At 33.9% G+C, this 22,920-nt stretch overlaps 1 protein-coding gene across 1 annotated transcript; it reads left to right on the top strand.

Annotated features, from left to right (window-relative positions):
* The first annotated feature begins 1,668 nt into the window (after positions 1-1,668).
* LOC134237248 (T-complex protein 1 subunit zeta-like) lies at positions 1,669-21,583 on the top strand. The gene is made up of 15 exons (XM_062719351.1): positions 1,669-1,833; positions 5,740-5,803; positions 6,883-7,017; positions 8,703-8,762; positions 8,893-9,006; positions 9,223-9,326; positions 11,207-11,317; positions 15,507-15,666; positions 15,854-15,936; positions 16,657-16,753; positions 19,600-19,747; positions 20,121-20,213; positions 20,526-20,669; positions 20,924-20,996; positions 21,414-21,583. The coding sequence occupies exons 1-15, from the start codon at positions 1,697-1,699 to the stop codon at positions 21,484-21,486; spliced, it is 1,596 nt and encodes a 531-aa protein (XP_062575335.1). The 5' UTR covers positions 1,669-1,696; the 3' UTR covers positions 21,487-21,583.
* Positions 21,584-22,920: the final 1,337 nt, after the last annotated feature.

Raw genomic sequence — 22,920 nt, 5'->3', positions numbered from 1 at the left:
CGGTTTCGAAGGAGTAGCGATAACAAGGTTTTACATAAAAGGGGCAAGAACTCCGTAAGGGGTCATAGGTCATATACGTTGGGTTGTTTTTTGAAATAACTTTTAATATCCAATATCATGAACTAAAAAGTTTTTCGATAAGTCTTTCGGTTCAAAAGTCCATAGCGGAAAAATAATAATAATAATAATAATAAACAGAAGCATTTCAAGAGGTCTTTCCACAGAAAGGTGGAAAGACCTAATAATAAGAAACAGAAGAAAATCAATAGGTCTTTCCACAGAAAGGTGGAAAGACCTAATTAACAGTATACATGAACAAGATGTGTTTGTGAAACACTATTCGCCCGGTAGCAACAAAGTTCGAAAAAGTTATTCTTAGCATATAAGTCACAGTCAAGGTCACAAGGTCATTGACCTTGGTGTCATTTGAAAGAGCTTAGTTAGTGGACTACGCATACTAAATACGAGGTCTCTATCTCCTATCGTTCAAAGGTTATGGCAAAAGTTTGAAAAAACCTATTTTAAGCGACTAGATCTCAGTCAAGGTCACATGGTCTTTGACCTCGGTGTCACTTGAAAGAAATTAGTGAGGTATGCAAGCTAAATACGAAGTCTCTATCCGCTATCGTTCAAAAGTTATGGCGAAATTTTTTTTTAAAACTATTTTTAGCATATATGTCACAGTCAAAGTCACAAGGTCATTGACCTTGGTGTCATTTGAAAGAGCTTAATTTGTGGAGTTTGAATACCGAATATAAAGTCTCTATCTCTTATGGTTAAAAAGTTATGACGAAAGTTAAAGTTGACAACAGACAGACAAATAACTAAACAGACAAATGGACAGGACAAAAACAACATACGCCCTGGATCTATTGATCCATTCGCATAAAAACTGAATACTCAATGCACTGCTATACTAAATAAATGAAATATCATTAAAAAAAGATAAAGTACAAAAACGCCTTTTATTGATATACATGTATGTAACTAGATCTACATGGAAAAGTACAACCAATGATAATGTTGATTATGTCACCTACCCGTCAATCACATTTATATGCATGTCACTTTTTCTCACGCGCCTTATACGTTATAATGCTGAAAAATACCCGTATAAGGTCATTCTCCAAACTTTACAAAAACCTGCTTGCATAGAACGCCTAAAAATGTACTTTACGGGCAAACTTTATATTTTTGAGATATCATACGCTCTTACATATTTTTTTAAATATTATTATAAGGGGGTAGAGGCTATCATGGCTATCGATCCACCAATCAGGCACATGTGTTAAATTTCAAACTGTTTAACCTTCTGAAGAAATTGTTTTTTCACGTTTGGGAAATGAGTTTTTTTTTTTTTGGTTTGTTGAAATTTTCGTTTGTCAATTTTTTCTATTGATTATTCGTATTTTTTTATGCAATTACTATTATAATAGCTGTACCCCCCCCCCCCTTCTTCAAAAAGAAATCCTAGATCCGCACCTGAATATATGCATAGTATATACCGTATGACCTGCAGGAACATAAATGTCAGATATATGTCTCTGGTTTAATTTATTTTCATTCAGATAATGAGATTTTTCCTTTTGGATTCGTTGTTAAATTATTTAATTTCTACAATTACTCCTCCCCTGACCACTCTCAGCGCCTCCTTTCGGATGTAAGGGAAGTTACTCACCAGGAACGTGAAATAAACATGTCGGCAATCAAAACTCTCAACCCTAAAGCTGAAGTTGCTAGGGCTGCACAAGCTTTAGCCGTAAATATAAGCGCAGCCAAAGGTCTCCAAGATGTTCTTAAATCTAACTTAGGACCAAAGGGTACTTTGAAAATGTAAGTAATTTAAAGAAATCGGAAAACCGAATGTTCCAGAACACGTGGTTTGTTCATGTTTTGATTTGTTTCGACCAGTTACCATTCAGCAGAGACATATAAAACCGTTTTATATGTCTCTGCATTCAGTTAAGGGGGATATCCGGCCACCTTTAGTGCAGTGAGAACAAAATGTAAACATTTCTTCAAATGGCTAAAATACATTATATTTTGATCAAATTTTAAGTCCCTATGATAAAGATACAATAAATATGCATAACTGAATGCATTTTGTGTATATATAATCTATACTTTGGCAGAAAAATGCTTTTGATATGCTCCTTAGAACTGCGCAGCTACAGAATTCAGCAGAGCCTTAAAAAATCCAAAAAAATATGTAAACTGTGCATTAATGTTCTCTCTACAACCATTTGTTGAGAAAATGTGTAAATTTTGCACTTCTAAATGATAATTTCAAGTTCAAAACAAGGTACCGTCGTCTTCAAAAAGAGTGTAAAGAACCATGAAAGTAGTTCATGGATAGCAGCACGTGGTCTATTTTTAGCACAGAATTTTGTTTTCCAGACCTCTTCTTAATATGGAGGGACATAACAATCTTTAAATGTAGAAGAGAATTACAGTTGTAAAATATTTCAAATAATATGAACACTTTTAAAAGAGGAAAGGTGTTATAGTGTGGTTTGAAGTAATTTATTTAGTATTATTATCGCACAGTTGTTAAAAAGTGTACGTATTGATATAAAAAATCTTAAACTCTTTGATTCCAGGTAAGGAAAAATGAGCACCATGAAAGTTAAAAATTAAGAGTTTGTACGTTTGCCACAGATAACTTATATTATCTATCAAAATTTTAATTATCACTAATTAAACACAAAGAAATTAGACACATAAAATCGATATGAATGACCTTGTTTTAGTACGAGGGGTGATCAAAAAGTTCGCGAACTATCTCTATACCTACAAAACCACAATTCAGATTAGAAACACAGCCAAACACAAGTTCTATAAATAGCATATGCTGAAGTTTTGCTCCTTGTTTGTGACGTCACAATCTGAAAACGACGTCATTATGCAGGTACTTGTCAATGGCGGATCCAGAAATTTTGAAAAGGGGGGAGGGCGACCAGTTTCAGGTCAGGGTAGGGGGCCACAGCCACACCAAAAAACGTTGATTTATTAAATATTGTTTAATTTTTGGGACACAAAAGGGGGGCGGGCCCCCTGGGCCCTCTCCCCTCTAAATCTGCCAGTTCTTGTGACGAAAAATGGTTGGCTCAGTGGAACTCTATAATATTTATGGTATATCTTAGAAATGTCTTTGAAATAGCGTATAAGTATTTGTTCACAGTTTATTAAGACAAATGACTTCCTACAATTTCAATCAATGATTGGATAGATCGTTTTAGTGAAGGAAGGCAGATGGTTAAATATGAAACTTGTTATGTTGAAAAGGGGTGTGTTTTTAATTAAGCAATATGCTATCAACGACCTCCAATTTACACTTTGAAAAACACTGGAATATTTCAACAATAATATAACTATCAAATACCTAAGATATCGTTTACTTTTTGATCAACCCTGTTATACTGTGTCAAATAAACATGCATTTAAAATTTTCATTACAGCGGAGCAACATTTGAAATGGAATGAAATCATTCAGAGTGGGTTAGGAGATTTAATGAATAAAATTTTTTTTTTTCTATTTGCCCATATTGTCAAAATTACAATTTTACAAAGTAAAGAAAAAAATCAACATAATAAAATATTTTATACCATCTTTAAAATGACGTTTGGTGGTCCTCCCAACTCAGGGAAAAATTATTAGGTCCGTATTTATAGTTGAGAAAAAAATTCCGCAAAATTTAAACATAATTGTTGATGGAAGAAAAAGAAAAAAATATCGTGTAATGGGATGTAAAAAAATGAGTCGGGCCATTTCTAGGCAGTAGATCGGGAGAGAGGGCAAGCAAATATTTTTATAACAAGTGGTCTTATAAGGCTAGTACATGTTTCATCACATACTTAGTAATGCAAAATTTTTTAATCTTTTGCACTTTATTGAAAAACAAAAATAGGATTTTCGGGGGTGGGGTGGGGGGTGGGGGGGGTTAGCCTCTCACTTTTTTTGCGATGATAGACATAGTATATGCAATGGACCTTTCTTTGCAAACATTGTACTCGCTTCTAAATTTCAAAGAAACAACTCAATATATTTTATCAAGCTTCGTATGTTCAATGAGCGAGAGCTTACAACGTTGTCAACATAATGAGACATGATGCGTTTTTATGTCCAAGCATTACTCCATACAATGTGTGGGTCATTGCAAACAATCTAGCTATTTATGTGAGGTGCCTGAAGGAAGTCCTACAACTGCGTATTTTTTCTATCTAACTTCTAAACAAAATAGACATATGTACCAAATTTTCGAATGTAAGACATGTAATTATAATTTTTTTTTTCATGCCCCGCATATTGTTTAACATTTTCAAATTAAATGCTAAGCATCCTCCTTGCAGTGCCCCATTTGAAAATAACTTCTATCGTCACACAAAATAGACCCGCCGTAAACACATATGTTTAGGACATTTTTATCTTTTTTTCTTGAGTTTTAAAGAAACCAACAAATTATCAAGACTTGTTCCATGAAAAATTAAATATAATCATGGTCATAAACGGATCTATCCACAGCAGATATATGCACATGCCAACCACGTGTTCAGTGGAATAATATTAACGAGGAAACTCGAGCTGTAAACAGAACAGTTTTTCCCGATTTGCTGAAGTGGGGTTAAAATCGCGTTTTTTCAATAATCAGATAATGCGATGCAACAAATAAAAGTAGTAAATAATATAACCTAATGATTATTACTTAGTAATTTCTTGTCTTGATATTATTATGGTCGCATTTATTCTAAAATCAATGTTATTCGAACTCTGTGTGACAGAGGAATGGCGGACGAAATAAACACATGGCCCCAGGAAGACACCCATATGAAAAATCAAATTTTCAAGAATTATGGATAATGACAAGAAAAAAGCGAAACAAATGGTTGTAGCCATATAATCAATGAATCAAACTAACACCATTTTCAATGCATTTATCATCTCGTGAATGCTGTAGCTGCTCAGTTCTAACATGATTAATTTCCTCCTAATTAAAACAAAATAAACTTAATTGTTTACTAATTTTGGTCTCTAACAGTAGGCAATTAGTGTACTGTGAGTAGCACTTTGAGTAACTTTGGGCTAGTTTAGTAGAGTATCAAGCACATTCTTGGTATTTCTTATTTTACACCAGACTAGATCCAATATGGCTTGTACATCCCCCTTAAACAAGACTCATCAAAGAGAAAAATTGAAATTGGCATATGGTCTTTGACAACTGGAAATAAACGTTTGGCACAATAGAAATTCTAAAATACTTTATAATTATGAAAAGAAGTTAATGACACTCTTATGAGTCACTTAACCCCCCCCCCCCCCCTTCCCCCTTCTAGATAAAGTATTCTGTTTTTAAAATGATAATTGTGCCTATTGAATTGAGGTATATTCCTCTTTGTTAATTTCTTGTCCTCAGTTTATAGGACCCAGGTGAAATCACATTTATGTGGCATTTGTGTTACTTGTTATTGTACCTGCAGAGCTGTTGTGCTATGTCTTTTACCATATCAGAGCCTCAGACTAAAATATTAAACCATATCACACAACAGATCTGCAGCTAGCATTTATGTTACACAAATTTAATTTAAAGGAAAATAGCTAGTCTTAATTAAGATTTCTGATGTTTGTTTATACAGGATCAAAAAATATAAAAAAAAATTCAGTACAGAAATCTTGTACTTTGAAGAACATGGAAGAAACTGAAATCTAAATCATTTATACACCCAAATAATTATATTGAATAGGTTGGTGTCTGGATCTGGAGATATCAAACTGACCAAGGATGGAAATGTTCTTCTCCACGAAATGGTTTGTATATTGAATTATATATTAAAAGGTACAGTGCTCCAGGTCCCACTTGCTCTCAGGTTGCTAAATGGGGACCTAAAAATTCTTTTGGTCGCCATTTCAGAATTTCTGGTTAGTTGAGATATGTAAGCAATTGACCAAATGCTTCAATAACAAGATGGGGTCCTAGAAAGTTTACGAAGTATGGATGCCATTCTATCAGGGACATTATGTACCGTAAATCTGGAAATTTCTACGTCGATTTTATTTTGCGAATTCGGGTCAAAATGGTGTTGATTAATTTTTACGTTTCAAAATTTTGCGAATTACCACTGCTTTGTTTACATTTTCTTATTGGTAATTTATTTTTAAGAAAAATATTTTTGCGAATGCAATGAACTCGCAAATTTGCTAAAAATTTATCTACAGCAAAAATTTCCAGATTTACGGTATATCTATCAAACTTTGTGTGTCACTATTACAGCATGCTTTCATAACATTACGTGATCCAAGTCCATACGACGTTTTTTAAAGTGTATTAATTTAAAAGTGTATGACTTCAAACATTTTTTTGATAGAGAATCTTGATAAACATAAATCTTGATCCCGATCTTAAAAATGGAGGTTACCAGCCCATATTTTTTCAGTCACGAAAATGCAAGTTTGTTTTTATTTCTAGTCGCAAAATCAATTTTTTGGTCGCAAATGTTTAATCGCAACTTGGAGCACTGCAATGCATTCATCATAACTTAAGAATAATTCATCAAATTTAAAATTTTAAACCTTTTTATGTTTTATCTAATTAAAGAGATCTTATGTTATTTCAACATTTATGTGTTGTGTGTTTTATGTTCATGCAGTGTTGACAATTGACTTAAATACCTTTCACTTTTCCAAGTAAAAAAGCCAGCATCAGTCTACATTTAACTAATTAGTCCACAGTTAGTCGTATTGATTATTTAATTTTCTTGACCTTGGCTTGATTGAAGTCTGGCAGAGTTATTATTGTCTTATTAAGCCTTTAGAATATTCTTTGCTTGATTGGAGATGCAGATGGATCATCTTTCAGCTGTTCACTGACATGATTTGGAATTTTGTAGCAAATTCAACATCCAACAGCTTCTCTGATTGCACGAGTAGCCACCGCCCAGGATGACATCACAGGGGATGGGACCACCTCTAATGTTCTAATTATAGGAGAACTACTGAAACAGGCCGATTTATACATCTCAGAGGTATGAATTGTACATCTCGGAGGTACGAATTGTATACGTCTCTGAGGTACGAATTGTATATATCTCAGAGGTATGAATTGTACATCTCAGAGGTACGAAGTATATATCTCAGAGGTACAAATTGTATACATCTCAGAGGTATGAACTGTATACATCTCAGAGGTACGAATTATATACATCTCAGAGGTACGAATTATATACATCTCAGAGGTATGAACTGTATACATCTCAGAGGTACGAATTATATACATCTCAGAGGTATGAATTATATACATCTCAGAGGTACGAATTATATACATCTCAGAGGTACGAACATCTCAGAGGTACGAATTATATACATCTCAGAGGTACGAATTATATACATCTCAGAGGTACGAATTAGGCTATCTAAATTTAATTCCCTGGTTCTCAGGCCAATTTTCTCCAAAACAGATGCGGGAGGGCGGCATTTTATTTTTCATTTTATTGGCAATAAAGTAGATGAGGGAGGTATTTTTTTTAATTTTAATTTCCGAATTTTCTTTAACATAAAGATAATTTTTTAAATCACAGATATACTTTCCATTTCTGGTCAAAATTTCTGCTTTATCTATTACTTAACAGCGTGTAAACATCGTAGGTAATGTCCTCGAATGTATTTTCAAACGAAGTAGCCAAAATCTCATTGTAAATGGCTACCGGAAGTGATATTTGAATACTAAACTACGAAACAAATGAGGTCGGAATTTTTTTTTCCGGATTGGTCTCCGCAACACCCACTTTTTATTTTATCAAAAATACAATAAAATCGGCAATGCGGCTACCTCAAAACGGATGCGCGCGGGCCTGAGAACCAAGATTTCAATTTTATATGGCCTTATATACATCTCAGAGGTACGAATTGTATACATCTCAGAGGTACGAATTATATACATCTCAGAGGTACGAATTGTATACATCTCAGAGGTACGAATTATATACATCTCAGAGGTACGAATTATATACATCTCAGAGGTATGAATTATATACATCTCAGAGGTACGAATTATATACATCTCAGAGGTATGAATTATATACATCTCAGAGGTATGAATTATATACATCTCAGAGGTACGAATTATATACATCTCAGAGGTACGAATTGTATACATCTCAGAGGTACGAATTATATACATCTCAGAGGTATGAATTATATACATCTCAGAGGTACGAATTGTATACATCTCAGAGGTATGAATTATATACATCTCAGAGGTACGAATTGTATACATCTCAAAGGTACGAATTGTATACATCTCAGAGATACGAATTGTATACATCTCAGAGGTATAAATTGTAAATCTCTGAGGTGCATGTTTTACGTAAGGGTGTAAAGGCAGTAGAAAAAAAGTTATTTAATCTTTCTTGGAAAATCAAAAGCTTTTCTGTGAATGACACATTCACACATGAAAACTTATACACTGTACCAATAATCAAGCTAGCTACAGAACTGTAGTGTTATGGTTTTATATTTTAGCCAGACAAGCTATAATTTTATTTTTTAAAGAAATTTGCATGTAAATGTTTTAGAGGACTTTAATGTAAAATATACTAAAAGAACATTTTGTAGGAGTTTTTACATAGCATATCTAAACTACAAAAAATAAGAAGTGCTCAAGTGAATTGTATTGACTGTAAAATTGAACAACTTTTATAATGATTTGCAGGGTCTTCATCCACGATTGATCACAGAAGGATTTGACTTGGCCAAAACCAAAGCTTTAGAGGTATCAAAGTTAAATGTTTAGAATGTGTAAATGACTTGTTATTTTACTTGTAGATGTCTTCATATAATGTTTGATATATATGATTGTTTAACATGTGATATTACATATAAATTGTCTCTTCTAATGTCAGGTTTTGGAGGAGTGTAAAATCTCCAAGGAGATTGACAGAGACACATTACTACAAGTGGCCAGGACCTCGCTCCGTACTAAGGTTCACACTGAACTAGCAGATCTGCTGACTGAGGTAGGTCTACACAACAAAGTCTGTACTGGTGTTTTGATATTAATAGAGGTAGATTTTATTGGAATAAATGCACAAAAGTTGATTAATGTTTTGTCAATCATAATCCACTATGATTAGAATATTTACACTGAGAAAAATTAATATACCTAAAGAAATTCGATGTATCTAGTGCTGTAAAAGGAAGGCTTTCTAATATACTTTGATGGTGTATTGTAGGAAGTTGTAGATGCTGTCTTAGCCATCAGAAAAGGAAATGAGCCTATTGATCTGCACATGGTAGAAATCATGGAAATGATGCACAAAACTGACATGGACACCACGTAAGGAAATACGTATATAGTATTTGTAGCAAACCTTTTTAGACAGGTTTGTATCAGCAGTTTGTGCAGTTTCACATTTGAATTGTATCCGGAATAAACGAAATAACATTGTTTCAGTGTTTGAAATAAAGCCTTTGGGTTGTCAGTAGCAGACAACGAAGCAAATAAAAACAAAAATTTGACAAGGGAAAGAGTTATACAGGGCTTTCAAAAAGATTTGAACCAGGTGGTACTTTATCAAAAATAGGAGGTACCACTTGGCGAACGCCGAAGGCGTGAGCCTGCTAGGGGGGTCCGGGGGCATGCCCCCCGGAAAAATTTTGAAATTTAGAAGCCACCAGACAGCATTTCCTGGTTTCTAGACACATAGAAGTATGCTGCTATCAGTGTTATTTTTATGCCATGTTTCAAAGTTTATTTTTGGTCAATACATTACATGTGAAGTTTAGCACTGGATGGGTGGAATTACATAGAAAAAATTAGTTATTTGAGCAGAGTATAAGAATAAGATTTAGGTAAAACTTCAAAGTTCTATGCTATATTTGTTTATATAAATGTGTTCAAAAAAATTTCGCAAGGTTTGAGTTGTAAGTGTTATGTTTTAAATATAAAAAGAATTATTGAGTCACGAAAGGAAATGGAAATTCAAAATTTAAATTTAATAAAAGAGAAGTGAAATTATATTTGCATTAAATTAAATTCATTTCTGTTCTACAGTAAAGTGCAGATTTAAAAAAAAAAATTAGAAGAAGCACTGCATGATGCATAGCATGTACCAATAAATTCAGCATATTTTTCATGCACTGGTACATGTACATATAAAATAATATACATGTGTAAATTAGACAAAGATGACATCAAGACTGGAGACAAAAAAAATTTAGATATGACTCCCTCACTTTACTGGATATGGTTACAATACTGGGAAGAAAGTAAACGTCCGCAAGGTCATTCTCTTGACCACTAGAAAACTGCTGAATCAAAGAATTAAATGTGTGGCAAAAGAAATAGTTTCTATTTTATGTCCTTTTGTTTCATCTGAAAGTTGCAGATATTCAAGACTGCAAGTAATTTATATCGTCAGCTGCGGATTTTGACACTTAAATTTGAAGAGTTGGGGCTATTAAAATGTACAGAGGTGGTCAAAGAACTATCTACTGTTCATGTCCGTCTCTCTATCGGTCAATTGTGTTGAAGACTTTCCGTGGTCTAGTTCCTTGTATCTTAAAATCATTTATGAAACTCGTTACCATGGCTTTAAATTGACACTTTCATTTCTGACACCTGGATTCCTATTTTTTTTTTTTGGCCGTATTTATTTAAAATATATTCCTAGTCATTAGCTTTTGTCAAAATCAGTGACTGTGGCATTTGATATCTAAATCTACTTTCGTTTTCGACAAGATCTATAAGACGCGTTACGCAATTTCTTTTGTTTCATTTATTCAAACGCTTTAATGATCTTCTTGACTAACCAATCAAAAGCATTATTAGATACCATTACGAACTAAAGAATAATACAAAGCTACGGTAACCACAACTTTTGTAAAACATGGTAGGGCCTATCGTATTTTCACGTGATTTTTTTTTTCTCCACTGAATATTTTGGCCAGTACCATGAATGAATCCAACCGGGTAAAAGTACCGGGTATCGGCAGATTTTGAAAGGCCTGGTTATAATAAAGACAATTTTTAAGAGGGCAACTATTTTTTAAGGCTAGAACATCTTTTGCAGAGCTAAGGTCTTTTATTAGCTGCCAGGGAAGTGCATGATGATTTATTGTAGAATTAGCGCAATATGTATATAATTTGAAACAAATTGTATGTCCTAAATAGATTGATGCAAAATTCAATTTTATTCGAACACATTTTGACAACAGGTTGGTGAAGGGTATTGTGATGGATCATGGAGCCCGTCACCCTGACATGAAGAAGAGATCCGAGGATTGTTATATACTTACCTGTAATGTCTCACTGGAGTACGAAAAAACGTGAGTATTTATTGTAACGTCTTGCTGGATTACGAGAAAATATGAGTATTTAATGTAATTTCTCACTGGAGTACGAGAAAACGTGCGTATTCAGTGTAACGTCTCACTGAAGTTTGAAGAGCATTTAATTTGACATTACCACTGGAATACAAAACTGAAGTATTTGTATCTCACTGTAGTACAAAAAAAATAATATTAAAGTATTTAACACAAACTGAAATAGAAGAATACATAACTATTCATGGTGAAGTTTGAGGAGAAATTGTTTTAGCAGTTTTTTGAGGTGCATCGTTTTCGATGTAGCCTCATTGCGATCACCTGGCAATTCTTTCTTATCTAAACTGCGGCGGCAAAGGACTCAACAATATTGATTCTTAACACGTTATTAAAAATAGTGCTAAGGCCATATAAAATTGAAATCTTGGTTCTCATCCGTTTCGAGGTAGCTGCATTGCCGATTTTATTGTATTTTTGATAAAATAAAAAGTTGGTTTTGCGGAGACCAATCCGGGAAAAAAATTTCCGACCTCATATGTTTCGTAGTTTAGTATTCAAATATCACTTCCGGTAGCCATTTACAATGAGATTTTGGCCACTTCGTTTGAAAATACATTTGAGGACATTACCTACGATGTTTACACGCTGTTAAGCAATGGATAAAGCAGAAATTTTGACCAGAAATGGAAAGTATATCTGTGATTAAAAAAATTATCTTTATGTTAAAGAAAATTCGGAAATTAAAATTAAAGAAAATACCTCCCTCATCTACTTTATCAGGTTGGGAACATATCCCCTCTAGCGAGATCATCTCGCTAAAGCGCGATTATCCCTCTGTAGCGGGAGAAAATACATCTCAGAAAACCGAGATTTGTACACAGATTCAAACTGTAATCGTGTTAACTTCTGAAAAAGGAAAATCCGGGAGTATGTTTACCCATTTGATAAATATTTATTGTCTCATCTCAATAAATTTGCTTCAAAATATTGTCACTACTGCTGCAAATCATGGAAATTAGAATAGGTTTATGAACAATAGCGTAGCCTTTCTACGGAGGACCACAGGTGATAATTATCAGTACAACTAAACTTACTTCGGTTATACGTTTATTGTAATTGCATGTTTACCTTATTTATTTTTAATACGCCTGCTTGAAAAGCGGGAGTATATACAGCATGATATAGTGATGGGGTGTCTGTCACTTTGGAATTTCCATAGGGCATGACGATCTCGACACGAAGTCTGTTTGGTGACCTATAAATTCTCAAATCGCCTGATTGACTGATACAAGTCCCACCTTCTTACTTTAAGAAGCGCCCTCATTGGTTCTTTGCTACACTCGTCAGAGTTTCCAGGATCTTCTAACAGATATATTAATTTTTCTGTATATTTTACCCGTGAAAATAATATGTTCAGTGTCAGTTTTAAATTCTCGTTCTACGTAAATTAATCAACCCTAAAAATTATTTTATCCTACACTATTGCACTGTCTCAAACTTTGCATGTTATATTGGAAACGTGATATTTTAGACGGCTAGAGATGGTACATGTAGATGGACGGATAGGGGGGGGGGGGTACTAGAAACAAATACAGTAGGTAGGTTGTGCGACTAGATTTCTTTAGATGTATCATATACCAAGACTCTTATCAGGCATGGTAAAAGCTATCGACATAAGCATTTTTAAATCTTTACCATTTTAATTGAAAATATTATCGGTGATCAATTAAGACTCGATCTTCTAATAAGGAAGCTATTAAAGGTGGCAATAGCATCTCTTATTAACCCAATAAAACAATTACAAGGTATAATAAAATGTAAAATTCGAATAATTCCATGCAATGTTCGTAGATATTCTTTCAAAATAAAGAATGTCTTTACCAGTATTCATCTGCCGCCAAAATACGGCTGAAATTTTGCAGACTCGGCATTTAACAATAACAATCAACACTTTTAGCTTTTTTTTTTTATTTACTTGATTTTTGGGGGCAGATTTTTCAGAAGCCCCCCTTTTTTTTTAAATATTAAAATGCCACCTGGTCTGTGTGCTTTCATGTAGCGTATGTTTTGGAAAGTATCTGATTCCCTATTAAAATTTACACATGTTAACCTATGCAGGATCCCAACATATGTTTCCAACGCAATTAAAGTGTCCTCAAACGAAGAACTGTTTATTGCCACCGGTAAAAACATTAAGAATTTATGTCATTAAAATACGAATACCAAGGGAATATTTCTTGAAATTATAATTAACAACACGTAAGTAGCAGCGATTTCAACAATGCAATTTCGCATTTCTGACTCTCTAATTTCGTATAGTTATGAAATTTAATTCAAGGTAACATGTTTTACACTATCAACAGGCACGTTTCTGTGTTAATGAAAAGATGGTAAGTGGTAACTGAAAACAAGTTCGAAGCTAACCCCCATGCCCCCCTCTACCCGCATGAAATAGGATTTTGAGGTTTGGACAATTGTCAAATTCTCCTCTTTTTGTCAAGTTTTTTTTTTCCAGGTTGAGTTTTTTCTCTTTGAATTAGCCACCCCCTTTTTTCCAATTTGCTTCCGACGCCGTTGAATCATGCTTTCCTGAATTTACAAGTTTACCATGCATCAACATTTGTACTAAGTCAATATCGGTTAGACACAATATAAACCTTTTTTTATGAATCTGTTTTCAATATTCCATTAAATGAATGGTTTACCCATATTCTATACACATCTCAGTTTATACTTTTTTCCACAAACGTTACAACCCAGTTGCGCTTCCGTACTTCTTCGCGTCAACCAAAGATCAAATATTTAAGCAAATATCATGGGTTTCTAAAGAACATTATTTTAAAATTTTGTGCAAGAATGGAAAGCTAAGACCCTAACGAATATAATTTGGATATCTATACATATTTTATATGCTTCAAAAACATATCTGACTATAAATCTCAAGAAACCTTCGCTAAAAAAGCACGATTTACACGTGGATTTCAGCCTCTTATTCTCACACGCAGCAGTGATTGTCTTAAATTTCTGGTCAAAATTTTCAGTTTTTTGTAGTAAATTCACACTTCAATACAGCTTTCTCCCGGATTTTCAATAAGCACGAGATTTTTGATTATTTTATAACGAAAACAACAAAATTCCCGTTTATGGTAATGTTTTTTCTCCCGCTAAAGAGGGATAATCGCGCTTTAGCGAGATGATCTCGCTAGAGGGGATATGTTCCCAACCTGTTTATTGCCAATAAAATGAAAAATAAATTGCCGCCCTCCCGCATCTGTTTTGGAGAAAATTGGCCTGAGAACCAGGGAATTAAATTTAGATAGCCTAATGTACATTGACAAGTTGGCGATATCCATTGTTAATTTTAAACAGCTAATAACATAAAATCTCACACATACATGTTTTTACTTTGAATCAACAGAGGTTACAAAAAATGAGAAAATAAACAATTAAAACAAAGAGAGAAAACAACAACAAACGTGCCCTATGCGGAGTAAGATCTATTTGCATAACAACAGCTCGTACGATAAATTACTCGGTTTTGTATCGGGTTCATAATAAACCGTATACCACGCCCGATTGTTTATTTTAGTCCAATATAATTTACATGAACATTTCATGTATATAACATTTGTTATATATTGTGCCATTTATATTGGGAAAAAGTTAAAAACAAAGTAGGGATATTTATAAAAGTGCACATAATGAAAGAAACTGAAATAATTCAGATATGAAATTATATCAATTTATTCAATAATCATTACTAGTAATTTCTATATTGACATTCATTATTTCATCTTCCTAATAGTAAAAGAATAAAAATAAAAAAAGAATTAAAATACAATTAAAATCAATTATGATTTAATTTGAATATCAATATATCAGACTATCTTTTTTAAAAAAAAAAGTTTTTCCTCTCCTGCACATGATCGATTGGCTAAAACTCAGAGCCATGGCTCAATTTTTTTAACCTCAAAGAAACGTTAGTTATTTTTTAAATTCTTATTCCTGGATTCTTTCATTCCCTTAACATTGATGCTGAATTTCTCTAAGAAAAAAGAAGTTTTATACCCTCAATGCGATGCACCTCTCAGGCCGTCAGGCCTTTGATTTCATTATTATAATGTAAGAATATATAATTATTCATCTTTAATATTCAATGAAAATGAAAGTGAAATGGTTCTGTCCTTTGTAGTGAAGTCAATGCTGGATTCTTCTACAAAAGTGCTGACGAGAGGGAGAAGTTGGTGAAGGCAGAGAGAGAATTCATTGACGAGCGAGTGAAGAAGATCATCGCTTTGAAGAAGCAGGTCTGTGATGGAACCGACAAGAGCTTCTACGTCATCAACCAGAAGGTAGGATGTCTGATATATATAGTGTAGGGTGAAAATAAGTTAACACTGTCTACTTTATTAATTAAGCAGTCTGAGAGAATGTGAAAGAGCTTGTGTATCAATGTATTTAAAAAACAGTGGGGATGTTTTTTATAGAATCAGAACTTGGTCATATCTGTAGAAACTCTATTGTTTCCCATAATTCCAGGGCATAGATCCCATGTCTCTTGATATGCTGGCAAAGGAAGGCATTGTTGGACTGAGAAGAGCAAAGAGGAGAAATATGGAGAGGTAAATCAAGTTATCTATAAAGCAGCAGATTTTCATGATAAGGGATAATAAGGGATGTAAAGAATCCTACTTATGCTTATTTGCCTTACCTTCATAAGAAGCAAACACTTATGGTAGATGTAGCTGCATAGTGTAGATGAATCTGTTTTTGTGGAAGCTGAGTTCATTTAAGGCCAAAAAAAATTAATAAATTGTTTCTCAGGCCAAAAATTTTTTTAATTTAATGCGGCAGGCAGGCTTTTTTTTTTTTTTTTTTTTTTTTTTTAAGCAGGTTTTACACTTTTTTAAGCCATTTGTTCAATTACATGATAATATCTACTAATTCTTAATTTCTGTTCTCTGAAATTAGTTATAATATGTATTCATTTTTAAATAATGTTATTCCAAACATTAATTTAAAAGTTATTTAATAAAATACAGTAAATTTAGAAGATGTATATTGTTTTTCTAATAAAAACGTCTATCTTTGCATTTATGAAAAGGGGAATAACTCGATTTACTTTTTCAACTTGGAAAAATAGAAAATTGAGTTATTTCCCTTTTCAATATGTCAATAAAATTTATCAATGCGGCCGTTTTTGAACTGATGCGGCGGTGCCTGAGAAACTATTGATTAATTTTTTTTTTTGCCCAATCTCTGTTAAATCTCAAATCATACATTTCTGTGAAAAAGTTTTCAAATGTCCTTACTTTTACTCCCATTTTTTTTTCAACATTAAGACTGACCTTGGCCTGTGGAGGAATAGCCATGAACTCTGTGGATGACCTCACTCCTGACTGTTTGGGCTATGCTGGACTGATCTACGAACATGTTCTGGTGAGAACTTTATATGATGCTTAGGAACTGCTGTATTGTGGTCTTTGGTATTATCAAAATAGTAGTGACAAGCAACAACAAGAGGCCCATGGGCCACATCGCTCACCTGAGCACTAAAAGTAGGAAAAGTAGAAAATGGTTTTTTATTGTAAAGTTTAAATCAAGTAGTCCCAAGACCAATCATGGATTTGCTATTTTTTTTAGAAAATGATTTTTAAAGAATTTTCCTATATATATCTTTAAAAACTTTGGTCGGCCATTTTGGCCCCGCCCTACCCCTGGGGGGTCATGATTTGAAAAACTTTGAATCTACACTACCTGAGCATGCTTCCATATAAATATGATGAATTATGGCTTTATCATTCTTGAGAAGAAGATTTTTAAAGAATTTTCCTATATATCAGTCCAGTACATTACGAAAAACTGTAATTATATTACAGTTTTCCATAATATAAGATTTTATATTACAATTTTTCGTAATATAACTATATTATGAAAAATTGTAATATTATGGAAAACTGTGATATAGTTAATGTTGTGAAAATCTTAAATTAAAGCAAACAAATGCTTTTATTATGATATATTTTTGTTCCAAACTTCTGGTTTAATTGTTTTCATGGTGCAGGGTAAGAAATAGTCCAAAATTTATTGCAACTTTTTGACTTTCTTTGACATAGTGCCCACTTTGGATGTCAATATCTCCCAGAGAGTAATTTTTGTGGGATTGGCAGTAATTTTCTTATATAGTTTAAAGTTGACCCAGTGACCTGATACTGGTTTTATGTCTCCGTCCTTCCCAGTTTAGCTCCGACCATCATGGTTCTTTCATACTGTAACTAATGCATTAATGATTATCCAGCTGTTAATCTTGTGTAAGACCAATCTAAATGCTTAAATGAGACACATGATATTCCTTAGCTATCTACTCTACTTCTTATTCATTTAGTAAGTGGTAGTAGTGACCCTGCTGTGAGCTAGATGCAGATTTAATCAAGCATAGATTTATTTTTACAATGGGGAGATAACTCTTACTTTACACTATATTATGGAAAATTGTAATATTACAATTTTTCGTAATGTACTGGACTGTATATTTCTATGTAAAACTTTGGTCGGCCATTTTGGCCCCGCCTACCCCCAGGGGTCATGATTTGAACAAACTTGAATCTATACTACCTGAGCATGCTTCTATATAAATATGATGAATTATGGCTTTGTCATTCTTGAGAAGAGGATTTTTTAATAATTTTCCTATATATTTCTATGTAAAACTTTGGTCTGCCATTTTTGCCCCGCCCTACCCCGGGGGGTCATGATTTGAACAAACCTGAATCTACACTACCTGAGCATGCTTCCATATAAATATGATGAATTATGGCTTTGTCATTCTTGAGAAGAGGATTTTTAAAGAATTTTCCTATATATTTCTATGTAAAACTTTGGTCGGCCATCCTCGCCCTACCCCCGGGGGTCATGATTTGAACAAACCTGAATCTACACTACCTGAGCATGCTTCCATATAAATATGATGAATTATGGCTTTGTCATTCTTAAGAAGAAGATTTTTAAAGAATTTTCCTATATATTTCTATGTAAAACTTTGGTCGGCCATTTTGGCCCCACCCTATCCCCGGGGGTCATGATTTGAACAAACTTGAATCTACACTACCTGAGCATGCTTCCATATAAATATGATGAATTATGGCTTTGACATTCTTGAGAAGAAGATTTTAAAAGAATTTTCCTATATATTTCTATGTAAAACTTTGGTCGGCCATTTTGGCCCCGCCCTACCCCCGGGGGTCATGATTTGAACAAACTTGAATCTACACTACCTGAGCATGCTTCCATATAAATATGATGAATTACAGCTTTGTCATTCTTGAGAAGAAGATTTTAAAAGAATTTTCCTATATATTTCTATGTAAAACTTTGGTCGGCCATTTTGGCCCCGCCCTACCCCCGGGGGTCATGATTTGAACAAACCTGAATCTACACTACCTGAGCATGCTTCCATATAAATATGATGAATCATGGCTTTGTCATTCTTGAGAAGAGGATTTTTTAATAATTTTCCTATATATTTCTATGTAAAACTTTGGTCGGCCATTTTGGCCCCGCCCTACCCCCGGGGGTCATGATTTGAACAAACTTGAATCTACACTACCTGAGCATGCTTCCATATAGATATGATGAATTATGGCTTTGTCATTCTTGAAAAGAAGATTTTTAAAGAATTTATCCTATATATTCCTATGAAAAACATGATCGGCCATTTTGGCCCCGCCCTACCCCCGGGGTCACGATTTGAACAAATTTGAATCTTCGCTACCTGAGAATGATTCCATATAAATATGATGAATTATGGCTTTGACATTCTTGAGAAGAAGATTTTAAAAGAATTTTCCTATATATTTCTATGTAAAACTTTGGTCGGCCATTTTGGCCCCGCCCTACCCCTGGGGGTCATGATTTGAACAAACTTGAATCTACACTACCTGAGGATGTTTTCCCATAAGTTTCATCTTTCCTGGCACAGTGGTTCTTGAGAAGAAGATTTTTAAAATATGCCACCAAATTTTCATTAATTCCCAATTATCTCCCCTTGAATGAGGGCGTGGCCCTTCATTTGAACAAACCTGAATCCCCTTCACCCAAGGATACTTTGTGAAATTTTGGTTGAAATTGGCCCAGCGGTTCTTGAGAAGAAGTCGAAAATGTGAAAAGTTTACAGACAGACGGACAGACAGACGGATGCCGGACAAAATGTGATTAGAAAAGCTCACTTGAGCTTTCAGCTTAGGTGAGCTAAAAATGGTTCTATCATTTAATTTTTGTTGGCATAGGGAGAAGACAAGTATACCTTTATAGAGCAGTGTAAGAACCCCCTGTCTGTCACTCTGTTGGTGAAGGGCCCCAACAAGCACACCTTGACCCAGATCAAGGATGCCATTAGGGATGGGCTCAGAGCTGTCAAAAATGCTATCGAAGATAGTAAGTAATGTTAGATCCACCCCTGTACATATTTACTGTAAACCAGCTATTATTCACGTCATCTTTTATTCGCAATTCGTCAATTTCGAAATCACTCCGTGATGATTAATTTTCGCGATTGAGGAAACATTCTCTACAAGCACTTAAGGAAAATGAATGGTTTGCAGTGATTACTTGTATTATTTGCGAGTTAGAGTCGAGGAACTCGCAGATATTTCTTGCACATTAATAAAAGTTGGTTTACAGTACATGTAAGTCCAGTCATTTCAGAATTTAGTGTAATCCTATTTATGGATTATCTATATCAGATTATTATATTGCTTCATATTTTATTTGTAAATGTTTACATTTTCGAAGTGTGTTTACATTATAGGCTGTGTACTGCCTGGGGCTGGAGCCTTTGAAATAGCAGCATACCAGGAACTGATGAAGTACAAGAATGAGGTCAAGGGCAGAGCTAGGCTAGGTAAGGGCAGATTATTATCATAATTCTTAGCTCTCGCAGAAGATTTTCAGTTAAAAATGCAATTTTATGCTTAATTGTGGCGTTCAGATGGGTTTGATCGCTGGTGCTGGGTGGCCAGATACACCACTTGATAGAGCACTTGCCTGTAGTGATTCAGGGGTCCTGGGTGTGGTGTCTTACTCTTCGGTCCATTCCAATTTTCTTCCACCCTGTTAAATAATTATAATGATAAAATCTGGATATTGATTCAGAGATTGTATGCCATCTGATGTGATGTATATCAGACTCAGTGTTTTTCCTTACTCTTTTAAGGTGTTCAGGCCTATGCTGATGCCCTCTTAGTCATCATTAAAACCCTGGCCCAGAACTCCGGTCTCGACCCTCAGGAATCTATTGTCAAACTCCAGGAGGAATACACAGGACCTAAACAAGCTGTAGGATTAGATATTAAAACAGGTAAGATACATTCAATTAACTTGAGTTCTTTTTAGCATTTATCTGTGATAATAAAATTCAGAGAAGAGAAACATATAAAAAAGACAAACAAACAAAATTAATCACAGTATCTCTGACATTGTTATTTTATGTACTAGTATCTTTGAATGATAATGAAAGCAGAAAATAATTCTATTCATCATTATGATAAAATTTTTATACCAGTAGTTTTCCTGCAAAATGTAGTCAAATTTTGATATTTGTTTTTGTATCAGGAGAAGCAATTCTCCCACTGGATGCGGGAATTTTAGATAATTATAGAGTCAAGAAACAGTTACTCCACTCTTGGTAAGTATGAAAAGAGCTGCAATAAGAACTGCAAATTCTTCAGAAGTTTAGGCCATGCAAAGTTAATTGGTTCTCAGGCCTTTTTTCAAGAAATATGAAGAGGAGGGAGGCATTTTTTTTCTCCCTTTTTTATTGCTCCAGAACATGATGAGGCAGCTTTTTACGTTGTACAAAACCTCAAAAAATGATGAGGGAGGTGATTTGTTGTTTTTATTTTATTGATTTAGCAATAGAAAGAGTCAATGAGGCACTCTTGGAAGAGATGAGGGAGGGCCTGAGAACGAAGAAATTAATTTTTTTATGGCCTTAGAATAAGTCTGTATTAGAAACGAAAAGAACATTTTTTGACTAGAAATTGATGTTTACTTTCATAATATACATATACATGTTTTATTTCAATGACTTTTTATTTTACAGTACTGTAATAGCGACAAATCTTCTACTAGTGGACGAAATGATGAGGGCGGGAATGACGTCATTAAAAGGATAGCAGTGAACATTTTACATAGAAAACATTGATTTATCAGACTGAAATCCTGTGAAACTGAACAAATATCCCCTTTGTCATTAAATGTTTGATCAAATTCTGTCTTGCTTTTATCTGTTCTCTGGTTATTTTAGAAGGAAACTTAAAATTATGCCATCTATACCGAAAGTGATAATTGAAATTAATAAAGAGACATGAATGCTGCTGATGAATGTGAAAATTTCAAGAGAAGTGGGTATTTTGATATTGTAAATGGTGGAATCTAAAATATATATATTCCATCGAAGTAATAAATCATCCACTTACCTGTAATATGAAAAAGAAATCGTACTTTCTAAAGTTAATTGTAATGCTTGACTTGGTGAATGGAACAGAAAGTTACAGTATAACGTTTCTATGTTAGGGAAATTAACTTGACAAATTGAAGTCATGCTTATCTTAAAGCTTTGTTAGGTGACCACTAAAGTCTAAGTCTTTCTAGCTAAATATCCAAATATGAAACAGATGCGTCAGATTCTGTGATATCTTATTTCAAGCTCAAATAACTGTGATATATCAACTTGACATATGAAAGGTAGTAACTATTGTTAATTGATGATACATCCTCATCGATATATATACATGTCAAGAAGAAGGCAACAGCAAGTGTTTTTGTCTCATATAGGAATATCGGAGTAAATTTTGCTTCATGTGAATACAGAAATAGGTCTGCTATAGAGGGGGTGCACTTGGTACCCATGGGAATTCCAAGAGATTGTTGGAATATCTGACTTATATTTTAGAGTCCATCAACGTCACCATATCAAATACAGCTAACATTTAAATCTTCATTTACCACTTGATATGACAGGAAAAGACTCTTACTATAACTCTATAAATGCCACAATGGACATGCATAAATGTTGCTTATAGGGATGCTTATGCCTGGACTCGGAAGCTTTATAGTGAGTGATTTTTCCTTAATATTGAAAGATTGCATTCATGGTAATCTTTGATTACCCATGTTTTACTTGTATTGCTCATTTGGAAGGGTAAGGCCTCATTTAGCAAAAATATGATGTTTTTGGTTGGTCTTTTCTACAGGTGGACGTACATTTGTCACCTACAGATAATAAAATGCCTTACTTATCCCCTATCCCTTGTCCCAAAACACAAACATCCCATCGGCGTTACTTCCTTCAAGTGTCAATGAAAAAAAAATGACAAAAGTATCCCAATTATTCGTACATATTTGAGTCACTGATATTATTCCGGATTTCATAATGCTAACCGGACGATTTTTGCTTTTAAATATTCTTCGCTTCCGGGAAGGAAAAAAATGGCGACATAAATTTTCTTGAAAAATAATGTCAGGACGCCCTCCAAATGAAAGGTATAGAAACCTGATTAAAAACTATGCGCGTAAATAATTGCATTGTGAATATCAAATTTTAAGAA

The sequence above is a fragment of the Saccostrea cucullata genome, unplaced genomic scaffold (assembly GCF_032062105.1).
Source record: "Saccostrea cucullata isolate Sc308-1 unplaced genomic scaffold, CSIRO_AGI_Scuc_v1 ctg3326, whole genome shotgun sequence".
NCBI classification, from domain to species: domain Eukaryota; kingdom Metazoa; phylum Mollusca; class Bivalvia; order Ostreida; family Ostreidae; genus Saccostrea; species Saccostrea cuccullata.
This window is presented reverse-complemented; position numbering and strand designations above follow the sequence as displayed.

Coding starts and splice junctions, on each gene's coding strand:
- LOC134237248 (XM_062719351.1), top strand. CDS start 1,697: ATGTCGGCAATCAAAACTCTCAACCCTAAAGCTGAAGTTGCTAGGGCT. Junction 1,834..5,739: donor CCAAAGGGTACTTTGAAAAT/GTAAGTAATTTA, acceptor TATATTGAATAG/GTTGGTGTCTGGATCTGGAG. Junction 9,327..11,206: donor AAAACTGACATGGACACCAC/GTAAGGAAATAC, acceptor TTTTGACAACAG/GTTGGTGAAGGGTATTGTGA.